This window comes from Rhinolophus sinicus, linkage group LG06 (genome assembly GCF_036562045.2).
Source record: "Rhinolophus sinicus isolate RSC01 linkage group LG06, ASM3656204v1, whole genome shotgun sequence".
Classification (NCBI taxonomy): domain Eukaryota; kingdom Metazoa; phylum Chordata; class Mammalia; order Chiroptera; family Rhinolophidae; genus Rhinolophus; species Rhinolophus sinicus.
Genome location: NC_133756.1, coordinates 107,110,497 through 107,130,190, shown reverse-complemented (window position 1 = coordinate 107,130,190; position 19,694 = coordinate 107,110,497). Strand labels below are relative to the sequence as shown.

The 19,694-nt window shown below is 34.6% G+C and overlaps 1 protein-coding gene across 1 annotated transcript in view; it reads left to right on the top strand.

The window, feature by feature from the left end:
• Nucleotides 1-19,694, top strand: part of TYR (tyrosinase) — a 90,369-nt gene that overhangs the window by 22,821 nt on the left and 47,854 nt on the right. Inside the window, exon 3 of the mRNA XM_019739563.2 lies at nt 14,077-14,224. Coding sequence (XP_019595122.2) covers nt 14,077-14,224 — 148 coding nt within the window. The remainder of the gene's footprint in view (nt 1-14,076; nt 14,225-19,694) is intronic.

Sequence of the window (19,694 nt, the reverse complement as noted above, 5' to 3'; positions counted from 1 at the left end):
ATTAATTATTCCATCAGGAGAACATTGAGAAAATGGCCTATTAAATAAAAGCATAAGAGATAGATTCAAAGCCATGATCCATCTTAGTCATTAACCTTGGAACATTATGGGCACATTTCAAACAATTCTATCTTAACTGACTTTAAAATTGTGCTAGCAACTGGAGTTACATGTTTTAGAAAGAGAAAAAAATAGGGAGGCTGGAGAACATAGTGGTTAAGGACCAGGTTTTAGAAATAGAGAAAGAAAGAAATACCCCATATTTATTTATTCAAAAAACATGTACAAAGCATTTACTGTTTGTGGCACTTTCCAATGTATAGGAATAACTAGTGACTATGACACAGATATTTTTTTTTCCTCTTGGAACTTACAGTCCAATTAAGAACTGGACCATGAATTAGTAATTATAAACCAAAGGAAATAAATAATTTAAAAAAGGGAAGTACAAGTGTTATTAAACAGAGGGTTCTAACCAAGTATTTATTGTCAGAGAAACTCTGATGGAGGATCTGGTATCCTCAAGAATGAGTTAGAGCAGGTCAGGTAAAGTGCAAAGAAGAAAAGCGGGGGAAATTACAAGTTCTTTCCAATATCCTAACAAAACAGTCTTACACATTTCCAGAGAGTCCCTGTAATTAATAACCACTGCTGATATCAACTGCTGACATCAATATAGTCTCATTCCTCAGTTCCTAAAACCTTTTACATATATTATCTTAATTACTCCTCTCAAAAGCCTTATAACATATTTATTATCACATTCATCTCATAGATGAGAAAACTGAGATTCAGAGAATCTAAATAATTTGACAAGGTCACACAGCTGATAGGTAGCAAAACTGGATCATCAATGGGGTGATCATGTCCCCAAGTCTTCCAAATAGAGAGACCAAGTTTTAGAGGAAGCAGAGAGTAGTGGTTAAGAGTCAAAGTACCTGGTTAAAATCCTGATACTATCACTCACTAGCCAGATGACTTTTGGTAAGTTTAACCTGTCTTTACTTGAAATCCTTCATTTACAAAGTGAGGATAATCACAGTACCTATCTCATGTGCTGTTATAAATATTATACCAGTTAACGTTTGTAAATTAGAACACCTTTGTGATGGAAAATTATCATTAAATAATAGAGTCACTGTCTTACATGCCAATGCATAGCCTAATTTTCTGTCTCCTTATAGAAACCAAATTCTAGACAACAGAGTAGATATGTAATTGAGACCTCCAGTGGACAAAAATTGTTGCAGAAAAGCATTTGTTCTAAATTGAACTGATATCCAAAGTGTAACAAAATGATAGTACTTTCTACTTAGAATTACTTTTCAAAAACAACCTTTGAGATTCAATTATATTATTTCACAAACTTTTGAAATTCAGCAAGGGAATTAAATTTGACAGACATAAACATTAGGCTAAGCAGGTGAACACCTGGCCTTGTATATTGATGGCACTACCAAATCATTCCAGCTTTCTCTGTTTTATGACAGGAATCTGATTGATCCAGCTGACTGTATCCCATCTGAAATCCTGTGATAGGAAAATTATACAGTATTCATCCAAAGGAAAAGGGAGAGTGGGAACCACTATCATAGGGCCTTCTCTATCCTGAACCAGTATATTATAGAAAACAGGGCTGAATCAGGTATCTGAGCTTTTATAGCTTTTTTTATGAAAAGAATTAAGGGGAACAAGGGTACTATTGTAACTAGAAAAGAACTAGAAAACAATATTGTCATCTACTTTACAGTTACTGTGAGGATTAAGCTTCATAAGAACATAAGGAAACACTTAGCCTAATGCCTACCACTCAAGAGTTGAAAGTATAGTAATAACAGTAATCTTTGTTGCCAAATGGTAACTAAGTAGTAATAAAGAGAAATAAGAAAATGTATGAATCATATTTCATTTATAATTAAATTGTGAAGATAAGGATTTGTGACATGTAAGCATAGAGAAGACCCTATTTGAAACTGAAGGTTGATAAATGCAAACACACCTGGGAAAAATTCAAACATATTTTCAACTGATTTTAATCAAAGCATCTTAAACATAATTATCCTTGAAGGTCAGAAACATGATGGCATGAGGGGTGTTCCTTGATATCTCCCCTTGAAGCTACAATAAAACAAACAGCTTTAATTCAACAAAGGATTCTCTAAGTAACAAACAAACACATCTGAGAGATCTGCTCATCAAAACATCTGAAGGTGGGTGAATCAGGGAAACTGGGGAGGAGGGAAGGGAGAAGTGCAGAGGCAGGGACTGAACTACTAGAAAACAAAAGATAAAATGGCTATAGGAAATCCTCATATATCAATAACCAGCCTAAATATAAGTAGACTGAATTCACCAGTAAAAAGGCACGGAGTAGCAGATAAAATCAAAAAACAAAACCCAACTATATGCTCCTCCAACAGACACATCTCAGCTGCAAGGACAAATATAGACTCAAAGTGAAAGGGCAGAAAATAATGCTCCCCAAGTAAGTGGCATCCAGAGAAACGCATGTGTAGTCATACTTATATCAGATGAAACAGACTTCAGGATAAAAAAGATAACAAGAGACCAAGATGGACACTTCATAATGATAAAGGGGACAATACAACAAGAAGACATAACACTTATCAACATATATGCTTCCAATCAGGGAGAATCAAAATATATAAAGTAACTACTAACAGATATAAAGGTAGTAACTGACAAAAACATAATTATAGTAGAGGACCTAAATACACAATTGACACCTATGGGTATATCATCCAAACAGAAATTCAATAAGGAAATATCACTTTTAAATGACACTTAGGCCAAATGGAAATAATTGACAACTATAGATTATTTCATCCTAGAACACCAGAACATACATTATTTTCTACTGCACATGGAACATTCTCATTGAGATACAAAACTAGCCTCAGCAAATTTAAGGAGACTGAAATCACAGCAAGCATATTCTCTGAACACAACATTTTGAAATTGGAGATAACTGCAAAGAGAAAGCAGGAAAAACCACAAATACAAGATTAAACAACATGCTATTAAAGAATGACTGGGTCAAAGGAGAGATCAAAAGACACATAGAAACAAATGAGAATGAAAATACATTGTATCACAATTTGGGGGATGGGGCAAAAGAAGCATTAAGAGGGGAATTTATATCATTAGAGGCCTAGCATAAGAAACATGAAAAAATCCCAAATAAACAACCTAATATTACATCTTAAAGAACTAGAAAAAGAACAAATGAAATCCAAAGTCCCCAGAAGAAAGAAAAAAATAAAAATTAGAGGAGAACAATGAAATAGAGAACAAAAAGACAACATAAAAATTAATGAAACAAAGAGTTGATTCTTTGAAAAGATTAATACAATTGATGAACCCTTGGCTAGACTCACTAAGGAAAAAAGAGAAAAGACACAAACAAAATCAGAAATGAAAAAGAAGAAATTACGACAGATACCAAAGAAATGCAAAGGATCATAGGAGAATACTATGAAGGACTATGCCACCAAATTCAACAACCTAGAAGAAATGCACAAGTTCTTAGAAATACGTAACCTTTCTAGAGTGAATCATGAAGAAGTGAAAAACCTAAATAAATTGATCAATAGTAAGATAATTGAAACAATCATCCAAAACCTTCCCAAAACAAAAGTCCAGGATCAGATGGCTTCTCTAGTGAATTCCACCAAACATTCAAAGACTAGTTAATACCTGTTCTCCTCAAACTCTTCCAAAAAATTGAAGAAAAGGCAATACTTCCTAACTCATTTTCTGAGGTCAACATTACCTTGATACTAAAACCTGGTAAGAATAACATAAGAAAACTACAGACTAACAACTATGATGAATACAGACACAAAAATCCTAAACAAAATACTAACAAATTGAATACAACAATACATTAAAAAGATGATACATCATGATAAAGAAGTGTTCATTCCAGGGCCCAAGGATGGTTCAACATATGTAAATCGATAAATGTGATACATAAACAAAACACAAGATAAAAATCATGTGATCATACCAATAAATTCAGAAAAAGCATTTGACAAGATAAAACATCCATTTATTATTAGAACACTTAATAAAATGGGTATAGAAGGGAAGTACTTCAACATAATAAAGTCCGTATATGACAAAATCTCTAACATACTTAATGGTGAAAGACTGACAGCTTTTCCTCGAAGATCACTAAACAAGACAGGGATTCCCCTCTCACCACTGTTATTCAACATAGCATTGGAAGTCCTCGCCAGGGCAACCAGGCAAGAGAAAGAAATTAAAGGCACCCAAATTGGAAATGAAGAAGTTCAACTGTCACTTTTTGCAGATGACATGATTCTTTATATAGAAAATCTAAAAACTCCACACACAAAAAAAACTATGAGAAATAATAAAAAAATGCAGTAAAGTTGCAATATACAAAATCAATGTACAAACATCCACTGCATTCTGACATACTAAAAGTAAAATTTCAGAAAAAGAAATGAAAAAAATAATTCCATTTGTAATGCAACAAAAAGAATAAAATACCTAGGAATAAACTTAACAAATGTTGTGAAGGACCTATACACAGAAAATTATAATCCATTATTAAAAGAAATTGAAGAAGACACAAAGAAATGGAAAGATATTCCATGTTTATGAATTGGAAGGATCAACATAGTTAAATGGTCATATTACTCAAAGCAATATAGAGATTTAATGCAATCCCCATCAAATCCCAGTGGCATTTTTTAGAAGAAATAGAGCAAAAAAGTGATCAGATTTGTATGGACTTACAGAAGACCCCAAAGAGCCAATGCAATCCTAAGAAAAAAGACCAACACTGGAAGTATCACACTCCTTGACTTCAGTTTCTACTGCAAAGTCACAATAATCAAAACGGCGTGGTGCTTGCAGGAAAATCTGGCACAGAAACCAATGGAATAGAATTGAGAACCCAGAAATAAACCCACATATGTAGATAATTTCGATAAAGGAGCCAAAAACATACAATGGAGACAGACAGTCTCTTCAATAAATAGGGCTGGGAAAATTGGAAAGTCATGAACAAAAACATGAAACTAGACTGCTATCTGTCATCATATGTCAAAATTAACACAAAATGGATCAAAGACCTAAACATAAGACCTGAAACAATAAACTGTATAGAAGAAAGCATAGGTACTAAACTTATGGACCTTGGGTTCAGAGAGGATTTCATGAATTTGACTCCAAAGGCAAGGGAAGTAAAAGCTAAAATAAATGAATGGCACTATGTCAAATTAAAAAGCTGCTGCATAGCAAAAGAAACATTAACAACACAAAGAGGCAACCACCCGAATGGGAGAAAATATTTGCAAACAACACCTCTGATGAGAGGCTAATATTCAAAATATGTAAATAACTCATACAACTTAACAACAAAAAATCCAATTATATAATGGATAGAGGAACTGAAGTGTCACTTCTGCTAAGAAGACAGACAAATGGCCAACAGATACCAATACATGAAAAAATGCTCAATTTCACTAGTTATTAGGGAAATGCAAATCAAAACCACAATGACAATCTACCTCACACCAGTTAAAATGTCTATTATCAACAAATAAGAAATAACAAATGTGGAGAAAAAGGAATCCTCATACACTGCTGTGGGAATGTAAATTGGTATAGCCACTATGGAAAACAGTATAGAGTTCCTCAAAAACTGAAGAATATAATTACCATACAACCCAGCAATCCCTCTCCTAGGTATCTACTCAAAAAAAAATCTAAAGACATTTATCTGTAAAGATATGTACCCTGGTGTTTATTGCAGCATTATTCATGGTGGCCAAGACATGGAAAGAACCAAAGTGTTTTTGATAGCCGATTGGATAAAGATGTGGTACATATATACAATGGAATATTACTTGGCCATAAGAAAAGATGAAATACTGCTGTTTGTGACAACATGGATGGATTTTGAGATTATCATGCTAAGCAAAATAAATCAGACAGAAAAAGTCGAGAACCATATAACTTCACTTATATGTGGGATATAAAACTGAAAGCACGAAACGAACAAGGCAAACCAAGAAACAAAAACTCATAGACACAGACAACAGTTTAGTGTTTACCAGAGTTTAAAGATTTGGGGGATGGTAGAAGAGGAAAAAAAGGGGTCAAATACATAGTGATGTATTATAGAAATGTACACTTTAAACCTATATAATTTTACTAACCAAGGTTACCCCAATATATTTATTTTTATTTATTTGTTTAAAATTCATTGAGGTGACAATGGTTAGTAAAGTTACATAGGTTTCAAGTGTACAATTCTGTTATACACCATCTATATATCATATTGTATGTTCACCCGGAGTCCATCACCTTATATTTGATCCTGTTTACCCTCATCTATCACCTCCTTACCCCCTTACCCCTTGGTAACCACTAAACTATTATAAAATTAGTCCATGTTATTAGTCTATGTCTATCAATAAATTTAATTAAAAAAGAATTACTCTTCATTTAATACAAGTAGAGTATTAATTATGCTTCCCTACAACTAGCTTTGTGTTAATTTTTTTATCCATGGCATATGGCTGCTCTTGTTATACTTTCACAACAATGATTCCTATATACAAATTTATAGGTATAAAAGATAAAAGTAGAATAGTATAAGAGAAAGACAAGACTGAGGATGTAGTTTTGGCATTAACCATTCAGAAGACATGTGACCTTTAATACGTCTTCTAGATTCCTCAATCTCAATATCTTCATGTGCAATATGACCATGTTGATACTTACTCTATCTCCTTTATGTAAAGAATATCCAATGGTGTGCTGGACCTGACTCCTATCTGCTGTGAGAACTGACCATATCTTTTCTCAACTCTTTACTCAATGACATTAAGTTGGGACTTTGAAATTAGCAATCGTGGGAATATTTACACCATGGAAATTGATGTATGCTACAAATCAAAATATTCTCCTCACCCCTCCACATTTCTCCTCTGAGATTTCATGGTTAATCTTTGCTATTACAATATTGGGAATGTCAAATGAGAAAATGTGCCTGAAAGTGTTTTGCAAACTATAACGTAATGCAAATGTTATAATATTCATGAAGGAAAATTATAGCTATGTAGGGAATCTGTGACTTGCATTGAAAATATCATTAAATTATCTTGCCTAATTAAAAAGCAAAGACATAAATGAGCTAATAGGACACATTTAAATAATGTAATTGACTTGTATATTATAGAAATGCCCTATCGAATCAAGCCAATTAAGGGATTGTTATATAGAACATTTGCAGGGTAACTAACCACCTTTGCCCAGAACTATGGGTTTTCTCAGGACCAGAACAAGCTACAGAACTTGTAGGGCCCAATGCAAAATGAAAACATTGAACATCTTGTTCAAAACTTATTAAGAAATTCAAGTTAGCAGCAGCAGAACATTAAATGAAGTAAGGGTAGTTCTGGGTGGGAACACTGAGTTGCATGGTTATGAAGCCGCCCTACCTATAACATAGGATTGTCAGTGCCAAAATCAGAACAGTCTGAGGCAAACAGAGCCAAGGATGGTTACTTACCCTACCGTTGCTTCAAAAATAGTTAGCATTAATATGTTATCAATATTTTAGCATACCCGATGAAATACACCAAAAATACCAGGTACTATCAATTCAGTCCATAAGAACAGGGAAGAGAATGCAGCTCAAATAACCCTTTGTCTGTAAAGATCTTTGCTTCTTTCAGTCTTTGAGATTTAATGATCTAAATGACTTTTCTCTGTGGGTCAGTGTCCCTGAGGCTTCCCAAACACACAAATCTAATCTTAGAATGTAGAAAGCCATTATAAAATGTTACCTTAAAACAAGTTTCAGACAAGTTTCACATGAAGAAATGGACAATTACTCTTGATGTATAAGATTGTTCTACAGATATGTTTACAAACTGGAGCTAAGATCTATGAAACGTTGAAAAGAAAAAATCAGTGTATAATGTAATTATGTATACAGTATGTATTTATAACATGTATGTAAAGAAAATGATTACACATGTGTGTGCACACACACAGCATACACACACACACACACACACATTGAGGTTACCAATAGCAGAAACTAATCCGAGATTTAAAATAATAAACGATTTGAAGATAACACATGAAATAATTCTGTTGCTTTTTTTTATTGAGTTTATGGAGAGGACTATGACTACTTATGACTGATTCACCACTGTCTTTGTGGGAACAATGAAGATAATTAGAGCAGTGGTTCTCAAACTCAGTGTGTATTAGAATCACCTGGAAGACTTGTCACACAAATGGTGACTCCTGCTGACGTTCTGATTCAGTAGTTTTCTGGTAGAGCTAGACACTGGTAGAGTGTTTGCATTTCTAACAAGTTTACAGGTGAAGCTGCTGGCTCGGGGACCACATTTTTCAGAACCACAGAATTTGTGGAGCATTTGTGACTTTAGCTACCATTGAATATGCAATTATACAGTAAGAAACAATCACCCACCACTATATTTGCTTCATTACTCTGTTCCCATAGTGGAAAGAATTCCTTGAGTCAAATTAAAAGTATTTCTTAACAAACATAAATGCTAATTAATTACACTTATAGCTGCAGAGCTAGTTCTTCATTTGAGAAAACGTGAATTGGATTGGAAGTTAATGGTTCCATTATACCTAAGGACTTGCTTAGATCCAAGATCTTTTTTGATCTGCAATATTATATTTCTGCTGCAAGTAGTTTAAATTACAAGCCTTTTTAAAGTATTCAGCCATCAAATATTACCTCCTAAAATCATTGTGTGTAACCATGTGAGGCTACGCACTTCATAGTTTCTGAATTAAGTCGCACATTAGGAGAGTAAATTAAGGGGAATATAGTCAGGGGGTCTAACAGTCACTTGTCTTCAATCTTCAGATGCACTAATGTACATTTTTCTATCTTCTTTTTGGTTTCTTTTCTCCAATTATATCTCTGAGACTATGAAATGGTAAATTGGTTAGAGATGCACTGAAAATTAAATCAAATAAATTAAATGTACTCTGTTCTGAAGTTTTAACGATGTACTTCTTCACATTTCAAAATCTAACAGGCAAGATAAAGTATATCATTTATAACCCAGCTTCCTAGCTAGAAAGGAGCGTACTGAATTAAAGAAGATGATATATGAAAACGCCCACCCAGTGCCTGCCACATAGTGTTGCTCAATTATTTGAAACATCATTTTTAAGGGTACACATTGGAGAAGTGACTAGTATAGACATATTTCAAGGCAGAAGTATGTGATGTGGGATTTTAAAGGCAGAAGCTTTTTTGGACTGTCAGAATATAGGAGGAGAAAATTTCAAGTGAAGAAAATAATATATTCAGAGGTAAATTTTTTAAAGTATGAGTTCATATTTAGAGGATGGAGAGCAATTTAGCCTAAATTGGCGAATTTCAACCCTGGTTGCACATTAGAATCACCTGAGGTATTTTTAAAACTCCAAGTGCCTGAACCCCACTCTATACCAATTAAATCTGAATCTCCAGGAATCAGAGATAGGCATCAATATTAAAAAGCAAACAAACAAACACAAAAACTCTCCAGAGTACTATTGGGAAAGAAATGAAAGAGAAAGAGAGAGATTGACAAGTTGAAGTTTCCTGTTGTAATCAGCCTGAAACTGTGTTTATTAATTTCCCTTAGGAATGAAGCGCACAGATTCGAAGTCATAACACAGAATAATTTGGGCAACTGTCACTGCCCTTCACCAAGAACTTTGAGCCATTTTGGCATCTGTGACTGCTAACAAGGTCCCTGCTGGCTTATTAGACTTTCCATCCATGGGGAATTTGTGGACAAGCGTGAGGCAGTAACACGTTCTTCACCTTTCTGTTAATGGATGAAAATAGCAAGTCAATAAATTCATTGCACAGTACATAGTAAGAGGTTCCTAAGATGTGTCAGCAAATTAGTACAGATACAATTCCACTCTAGTGTACAAAAAAGAGCACAGGTTTTGAAATCAATCAGAGCTACATTCAATTTCTTGCTTCCCTCACTTACTAGCTTGAATTTGGATGTGTTATTTAACTTGTACAAAGTTAAATTTTCTCATCTGTAAAATTGGAACAATGATAATATTCATCTCACAAGTAGTCCTGGGATTCAAATGAGATCACGTACATGAACGATATTTGAATATTTTGTTGTATGAATTATTATTACATACTCAGTGCCTAGAATTTCCTCTTTGACTTGCTCTTCTAAAAGAGAATGAAAATCTCAGCAAGAGAAGCTACTGATGTTGGTGTAATCATTTACTTTTCCAAGGTGATTTACCAGCCCAAAAATAAATTGAATAAAGATGTAAAATAGAAAATAAATTATTTATATATTTATATTATTCACATCCATACATTGTCTGTATTTCATTAAGTAGCAGAGTAGAGCTCTTTGAACGACCCTTATAGATTTTATGGAGAGAAATGTATCTCTCCTATTCCCAGTCCCTGTAGAGCTGTGTAAGTGAAAGATTGAGAAGTATTTTGTTTGGTTTTCTTTTAAATGCAAAGATATGCAAGGCTCTGTTTTTTCACTGTGGAAAATCAAAGCAAAATATTTGGTCCCTACTTCTGAGGCATTTCCAGTGTCTTGGAAGACACAAGGTACATGTAGTTTGCTTAAAATTTTTAATATAATCATATTGTTTATATTACCAGTCCGGTACCTATCACAAAGGGGCTTGCTGTTTGCTGAACCTGTTTTTTTGAACTATCTCTGAGCACATATCACAGTGTATTCTGAGAAAAATTCTATTCAGATGTCTTTCCTTTATAACACTGGTGCTTTCCTAGATGCAACATGGGGAAATTTAGCAAAAGAAGTTAAGTAAAACTAGGCTTGCTGAAAACACTCTTATCTTACAATGGCAATCCTACTTCCTAGGGTCACTTAATGCTGGATGAAGGCAAGCAGCAAGCAGATTTCTGTAGAGAAATGGAGTTCAGGAAAGCAAGAGGTGTCTGATGCTGGGATGGTCCTGATGGTGGGAGTGGTGGTAAAAGAGGCCTTTCTGCTAGTCTTGGTTAGCAGTTCTCATGATGAGCACCCATTTATCAAATGCAATGAGCTTAGAGAAATGACAGCTACCACCGTTCCATCCATTTTGCATGAAATTCTATAGTAGGTACTTCACACCTCATCATTAACTATTTATTAGACATTAATTATTCTCTTACCCATGAAGAAACTGTGGCTCAACAACAATAACTAACTTGACAAAGGACATATTTTCTGTATGTAACATAGAATTTAAACCCCGTTCTCCTTAGCTGTTTTTCCTCTACAGCAGTATCTTCAGACTGGGATAAACACACTACTGCAGGTTCACTAGGATTTTCTAAAGGGTGCATGGCACAGAGGATTTTAAGGAAATTTATTTCCAGGTCCTCCTCCCAAGTATACTTTTCTAAAATGAATTTGAGTGAGAAGCCTCCTGAAGGTGCTCCTTTAAGACCTCCCCTTTCACAATCTCCCTTTTCTGACTTTTCAGAAGAAAGGAATTTGTCTCACCCTATCCTGAATCCATTCTCAACACAGTGCATTCCCAGAAAGGGTAAAAACTAACAAGGTGCCAAACAAGCAGAGAATTCAAAATACTGACGCCAGTGTTGCTAAAGGGGAATGACTTTAATGAGTAGATAGCAAAAGTCTTGCAAGTCAAGTGGTTTGTAAACAAATTCATAATTGTTTGGATTGCTGCCATTAAAGAATTCTTGATTGAGTTGTCAGCTGATGGATCAGATTGTTTTGATGATGGATCAGTATGTCATGTTTGGCATATATAACTAAAAAGGAGTTCAAATAATTAAGTGAAATTACTATAAAGATATTTTCATTTCCCATCTAGTCATTTATGAAAACAACATTTTCTCAGGACTTAGATTTCTTTTTAAAAATTTAGAATAGAATGTATGCTGAAATTTATCCTTTCTAGATATGGATAATATTCATCCATGGGTCTCCAAATTAATTTTTAATTAACAATCTTTCATTAATATTAAGAAACAAATTTTAATAAAATTTTTCCTTTTTATATTTAACAATTGTTTTGTAAAATATTTTCTATGTCTATGTGATTTAATAAGTTATTACTTGATGGTTACCAGATGGGAGGAGGGTTGGGGAGAAGGGTGAAAAAGGGGAAGGGATTAAGATGTACAAATTGCCAGTTACAAAAACAGTCATGGGGATGTAAAGTACAGCATAGGAATATTGTCAATAATATTGTAATAATCATTGGATGGGAGGGAAGTGCTTTGTTCTTAGGCTAAGTTCCCAGAGGCAACAGGGCTTGGTATGGTCTCTTAGAATGAGTACAAAAAGCTCAAAAAAGGGAATAAATCACCAGCTGAGGGAGCAGAAATACTGTGAGGCACAAAGCATCAAATGTAAAAGTCAAGAATTATACCTTTAAAAATTAAAATGTTGATCACACAATAATCCTAATTGCATAAAATATAGCTAGAACTCCCCTGCCCAAATCGTAGTGCATTCATTGTGTCTATGATTATTATTAATTATTATTAGTAGTAGTTATTGTAGTATATTATCTTACTCACATTTGCTGCTTGCTTGGTATTCTAAATTCTGAAATTCAGTAATATGCCCTTGGCCATTGTCGTGCGGGAGACCCTGCTCATTCCACCATTTGTTGTACAAGGTGGCCTGCGAGGCCTCTATCCCTCTCCCCACATAAGAACGCAGGATGTGGCTAAGCCAAAAAGGAACACCCACGGAGCCATAGGTAGGGGAGTCATACCACTGTAGTCTCACTGGAGGCTGGAGTCACACACCTGCAACCTGCCGTCTGCTTCTCTGCCTGTCAACCGGCCAACTCTACTCGACTCCCTCTCAAACCAACGCAGCCAGGGCAGTTATATCAGGGGCTAACTGGTTAACTGGTAACAGCTGAGGGTCAATTAGCCACAGCTGACGACCATCTACTACCCAAGCCAGCACCTTTCCACGTGAGGCCGGGAGCCTGGAAACTGCTCTCTGGGATTCTGTCCCCACAGCCAAATTCCTCCGACTTGGTTCCTGCTTGGAATTTAACTTCGTTACTCTGACTTTTTTGTCTGGTTCTGAATCTTGAGTCCTGCTTATGTTTTCTGTTTTGCCTAAATGGACTTGAATGATATCTTACTCCACCTCTTCCCAGAGAGTGTGTGAGAGAGAACACAAAATATCAAGAGCTCAGATCCTGAAACGTAATTGATATGGGCTAAAATCACAACTCTACCACTACCTCTGTGGCGTTGGGAAACACCAAATTTCTCTGAATCTCAGTTTTTTCTTATTTTCAATGAGGATAATAATTTCTAATTGACAGAGTTCCTGTAGATTGGTAAACATATATCACAAAAAGCATTTAGCTCAATTAACATTCAGAAAATAATAACTCTTATAATGATTATTCCCACTACCGGTATTCCTGATGCAATGAATAGAACCATTTAATGGAGTTCTGATTAACTTTGAAATGAATGTTTTGCAAAATTAAAACCATGATGACAGTCCCCTGGACTGTTGAAGATGAATAGTAATGTGAAAGGTCACACATCTTATGCTTTCGCTGGAACCAGAAACCAAAATGAAAAGTAATTAAAAGTAACCACTAGAACCAGAAAGCATAGAGACACATAACAGGTTAGAAAGATCTGCTCTTAAGTGTTGTTACAGATTGAAGTGACAGTGACTATGCTGATTATTATAAAAAAAGGTCTCACTACTTTTCAGTATCTAAAAGAGAAGTAATAGGCAGAAGCAACAGGAGGGAGGACACACAGACTGGTTCAGCCTATTCCATTGATGAATCAGTCCAGGGTACCCAGATTAACACCACTAAATTCCTCAAAGATTTATCAAATATTCACTGGGCATCCCAATATAGAATGGATTTTATCATTGATTTTATTACTTTGAATTAGGCTTTCAATAGTAGTTATAAACCAAATGAGATAGTCACTTAGAATTTTCAATCATGAAAGCAAACTAATTTTTTTTTCAATTTTCTTTTTGTTAACAGGATTTGCCAGTCCACTCACGGGAATAGCAGACGCCTCTCAAAGCAGTATGCACAATGCCTTGCACATCTATATGAATGGAACGATGTCTCAGGTACAGGGATCTGCCAACGATCCCATTTTTCTTCTTCACCATGCATTTGTTGACAGGTTGGTGGACATTTCTTTATAAATTATGTGTTTATTGGTGTTAAGGAATTATAATGGTCTATCGTCTCAGATCAGGTTCTCCAGACCCTAAATGAAGGAACTGGATGCAAATGTTTTATTGAAGTGTCTTAGGAAAGCCAAATCAGTAAGAGAATGGATAGAGCAGGATAAGAAGGAGGAAGAAGCCAAGTAAGAGCACAATTTCAGTTGAAGTCCAAGGCTTGGCCAGTTCTCTCTCTCTCTCTGTTTTTTTTTTTTTTTTCCCCCAATTTTAGTTGGCAGTCAGCCAGATCTTGAAAGTGTAAAGTACACCTCAGTTTATCCTGCCTGAATTGTTGGACTCCCATATTAAACAGCCATTGGCTACAGGTTGCACTGAGGGAGGAGTTGTGAAGCTCCCAGGACTAGTGATTACAGACAATGTGGCTCCAGTGCCCCAGGGAAGTCTTCTGCAGGTTGCAGCGGCATGTGGTTAAGGGTAGGATGTAGAATCAGGGAGGTGGGCACACAAAGCTGGTGTAAGGGATGTCATACTGGGCAGGGCCCTACTATGACACCTCTCTTATTAATATAGATAGTTTTCTTTGGCAATGTTATTGTTATTTCTTCTTTTCCAACCTCAGACCCTCAGATATTAACAGATGCAGTCTTTGATCTCAATCATTAGCCTGAACATTATATGAGTAGTTCTAGTTCTCCAGACCAGAAGCCCTATGGCCCAACCATCCTGTTTAATGTGATTTAATTCTCTGAGGGCTTTTTTCCTGCCTCTATGCAATGCTTAGCTTTGGAAACCCTCTTCTATTACATGTGCAGTGTCTTAACCATATAGATTTGGGACTTAATCATAGATGACAATAGGATAGCAGAAAAAAAAGTACATGGAGGAAGGTCACTTGTCTGTTTCTGGAATTCTTCAAGAGAGGAGGAAATAAAGCATTGAATTATGACAGATGAATATAGGGATCTTTTTTTTTTGACCCTTCTAAGGTAATTTTCTCATGACAGCTAATGAATAAAGGGTACAGATTTATAACTGCTAGTAAATAATACCGTCTTTCTCTTTGGAAAATATAACAGGTTCTATTTTTTCCTGTTTTAAAGATAAGGAAACTGAAACTGCATATTAGATGTTTTTCTTATCTTCTCATCATCTCCACCTCACTCATGTTCCCAAGAACGTGGACATAGTATCAAATAAGAAAGTGACCATTAGTCTAGATGATTATTAGACAAATTTTTGTTGCCTTCATGGTAACGCTAATGTTATAGGAATTAAGTAATATCCCAAGTCAACTTTTATTCAGAAATCAATTTTAAAAATAAGTGTTTAAGAAAGTTTATGAACACCAAAATTATCACAGCAATATAATATCTTAACCATCAAAACCCATATATAAAGAAGGGAGGAAGAGGATCTTACCAGAAAAGACAGATTGAACTCTTTTTTACTGAGTCCTTTTTGTATTGTATGGTCCTTGTGAATTTTTGCCATTTTGTGATCTTTACTACCATTGCAGTAACTTTAAAGAATTCTCGACTTCGCAGACACCTTGATGCCTCTAGACAAGGAATCAGCAATCTCTGGCTTATAGGCCAAGTCTGTCTCCTACCTTAATTGTAACTAAAGTTCTATTAGAACACAACCACATTCATTTATATATTGTCTGTGGCTACTTTCACACTAAAACAGCAGAGTTGAGCAGTTGTGACCAAGACCATATGGCCTACAGAGTGGAAAATACTTAGTTTTCAGTCTATTAGAAAAAAAGAGTGTGCTAACCAGTGCCAAACCACAGAATTCCTTATCTATACGAGATAAGAGAAAAAAGTTGGTCTTTAGCTAGCGCACCTATAACTGTATTTATAAAAAATGCTATAATTGAATGCAATATCTGGAGACATGTTTGTTTAACAGAGATAAAGCCATTAGGCGATGTGTGGCTTTTAGATGCCAAACTGCCCTGCCATCCTTGAAAATTCAAAATGTCTCCCCACTTAGAATTGTCTGCTAAACCTATTTTAATATCAGATAGCTGTATAATTATTAAAATAACTAAAACACTATCAGTACATGGCAAAGTATTTCTCATTCAGCTCACACAGCCAAGCTGATGAAGATTCTGAGGATGGAAATGGAAGAATCATAATTATGAACAAAGATAGAGAAGTATGGATTATCATAGAATACTGTGGCACCTGAGCTGTCCTCTCAAATCTCTTCTTACCGAGACTCATTTCTTCAATGAGATGGTCTATTCACTGCCAATTACCAACAAATGTATTTATTGGGCACCTACTTTGTGCTGAGTATATTTGCCTGAATATTTCACATTCATTCTTGCCTCTATGCAATGCTTAGCTTTGGAAAACCATTTTCTAACTCTGGAACATATTTTCTTTGACTTATCTAATTTCTATACAATTTTCAAGACTAGTTTCAATTTTATCTCCTCCATGAAGTATGCCCAGACAATGCCTGTGTATAACTATCTCTCCCATCCAGGGTGTATTAGAGACAGTGCATACTGACTAGTGAGATCTAATATATACGTCTTTTCCCAACTTTGCTTTAATGACCTCAAGCTGTAGCTTGAAATCAGGTAAGGTGGGAGTATTTACACCATGAAATTGGAAAATGCTATAAACCAGGGCTTTTATTCTGAGAGTTAGTTGTTAAAATAATGGACAGCACACCACTATTCGCACCTCTCACACATTTTCTCTCTACGCTTCATTTTGGGCACATCATTTCTATCTTTCTTATTGATTATGTTGCTCATTTGTGCTTTGTCTCTCCCACTAATCTGTAAGCTACTTAATGGCAGGGCCCATGCCTTTTCTATTTGTTTTTCTCAGTGTTTTGTCTAACATATAATTAATAGATGTATAATTAATTTTTATCAAATAATTTTTTAAAACCTTAGCAAGTTAAACTTAATACAGCTAGAAAATACAAAAGGAATTCTATAGAGAAGCCATTTCAATTGAAGAAATTATTTTTCAAGTCTTGAACAGCAATATGTGGCACTCATTTAATGCTATGAGCATGTTTTAAGATATTACTATGTCTTTAGACCTTCAGACAGTTCTAGGCACTGAGAAAAGAATAATGAGACAGAATCACTGAAAAAACATAGTCTAGTGGTAAATACAGACAAGTAAACAACTATACTACATTATGATTTCTGCACAATCGTGGAAGACAGTCTTGGAAAGCTACCTATAATGGATGGTATATGAGCTCAGTCCTTAAAAAGAGGAGATCTACAAGACAAGGATGGATATTCAAGGATGAGGAGCATAACTCCTATCTCACTGACACCAATCACAAACTGGAAGTATGAATTAAAGAAGAAAGTGGAAGCTTAGCATCTAAAACAAGGAAATAGTCTCAAATCTCATATGCAGAGAAAGTAATAAAATTCCAGTGGCCGAGTAGTCTGCCACTAAAAGGTACTAGTGTTGGGCAAATAAAGACATAAGCTAAATGTGCTAATAAATAAACAAAACAAATATCAACAACAAAAATAAACATAAGCTAATTTGAATTCTCTTTATCACTTGATAAAAAATCAGAGAATGGATCTAATATAATAATTTAAAACTACAACACACATTTATTTTTTGCTATGTTCTAGTCTCTATTCTAAATGTTTACAAATTTGTTTCATTTAATCTATACCAACAATTCTATAATGTAGATTCTAGTATTATCCCTACTTTATAGATCAAAAAAAGAGACATGGAGAAATTCAACAATTGGCCCAAATTATAGTAAAAAACAGAGTTGAGAGTTAAACAATACAGTCTTACTATAGAGTCATGTTCGTAACCACTGTGAACAACTCTTTGAAGAGACGCAGTATGAGTCCAGACTGCTCTTTGATTAAATATAAATCATTTCCATTAAAAATCAATTCATTCATCAAACATTTTAAGTTTTTACTATATTTAGATACCATGTGAGATACTATGCCTTTTTATTTATTGAGATGAATAAAAAGGGCTGAACTCCGAATGATTCCAGTCATTCAAAAAGACAGAAAAAATATATATCATGCAAAGCTACCTATAATGGATGGTATATGAGCTCAGTCCTTAAAAGAAGTGTGAGGTACGCCTGTAAAATAAGTATGAGATATATATGAATCCATAAAGAGAAGAGTTTAACTCTGTCTTGAAAATTAAATTCTTTCTAGAAAAGGCTAGACTTGGATTGATTCATGAAGATGAGAAATTACAGATATGACAAGGAAGGTAAGGAAGCATATGTCATACTTCAGGAACAAAACAGATAAATCAGAGAATAGCAAGTTGAAGAAACTTTTGTATAGCCAAGCTGGAGAACAGGTACCAATCAATATGCAAGTAATGGGAAAGAAAGGATCATATTTGAAGGACCTGATATGTTCTTGTCTTCCTTGAAAAACTTTCAAGATTAAATTAAAATATTTTAGATGTTTGTTTTATTTTATACACACATACACGCACACATACACAGTGCCAAAAAACTATATACACATTTTAAGAAAGGAAAAAACTGTATTAAAATTGTAATACTCAATATATACTGAAAAGATGAATACAAGTCACGTTTGACTTCTGCAATTACAAGAGGTGCTCAAAGTGGTTACCATCAGCATCATTTCAATACAGTTTTATTTTTCCTTTTTTAAAATTTAGGGAAAACTTCCTAAAACCTATTCTAACATCTAGAAAAAACTTAGAAAATTTGGAAAAATATAGAAAGGGACAAATTAACAAAATAAGAGAAGTCTCACTTTGCCATTCTGTTCTTGTGTTTCCAGGGGATAAAGGCATAATATCTCTCTTATATACGCTAAAGAATTATATTTGCACATGATTCTGTACTATTTTTCCTATTTAATAATGTATCTCAGGTATATTTCCACACCAATACATGCAGATCTATCCTTCTCTTTTTAAAAGCTTTATAGAATTCCATTGTATGTCGAGACAATGATAAGACAAGCCACAGACTGGGAAAAGATTTTTGCAAAACAAACATCTAATAAAGGATTGTTATACCAAATATACAAAGAACTCTTAGAACTCAACAATAAGAAAATAAATCAGATTAAAAAATGGATAAAACTCTTTGACACCTCATCAAAGAAGACATGCAATGGCAAATAAGCACATGGACAGATATTCCATATTTTATGTCATCAAGGAAATGCAAATTAAAATAAGATACCACTCACTAAAAACCTATTAAAATGGCCAAAATCTGAAACACTGACACCACAAAATTCTGGCCAGGATGTGGAACGACATGAATCTCATTCATTGCTGGTGGGAATGCAAAAAGGTGTAGCCACTTCAGAAGATAGTTAGGCAGCTTCTTAAAAAACTAAACATACTCTTTACCAAACGATCCAGCAATTGTTCTTGGTATGTATCCAAAGGAGCTGAAAATGTATGTCTACACACAAAAAAACAACAG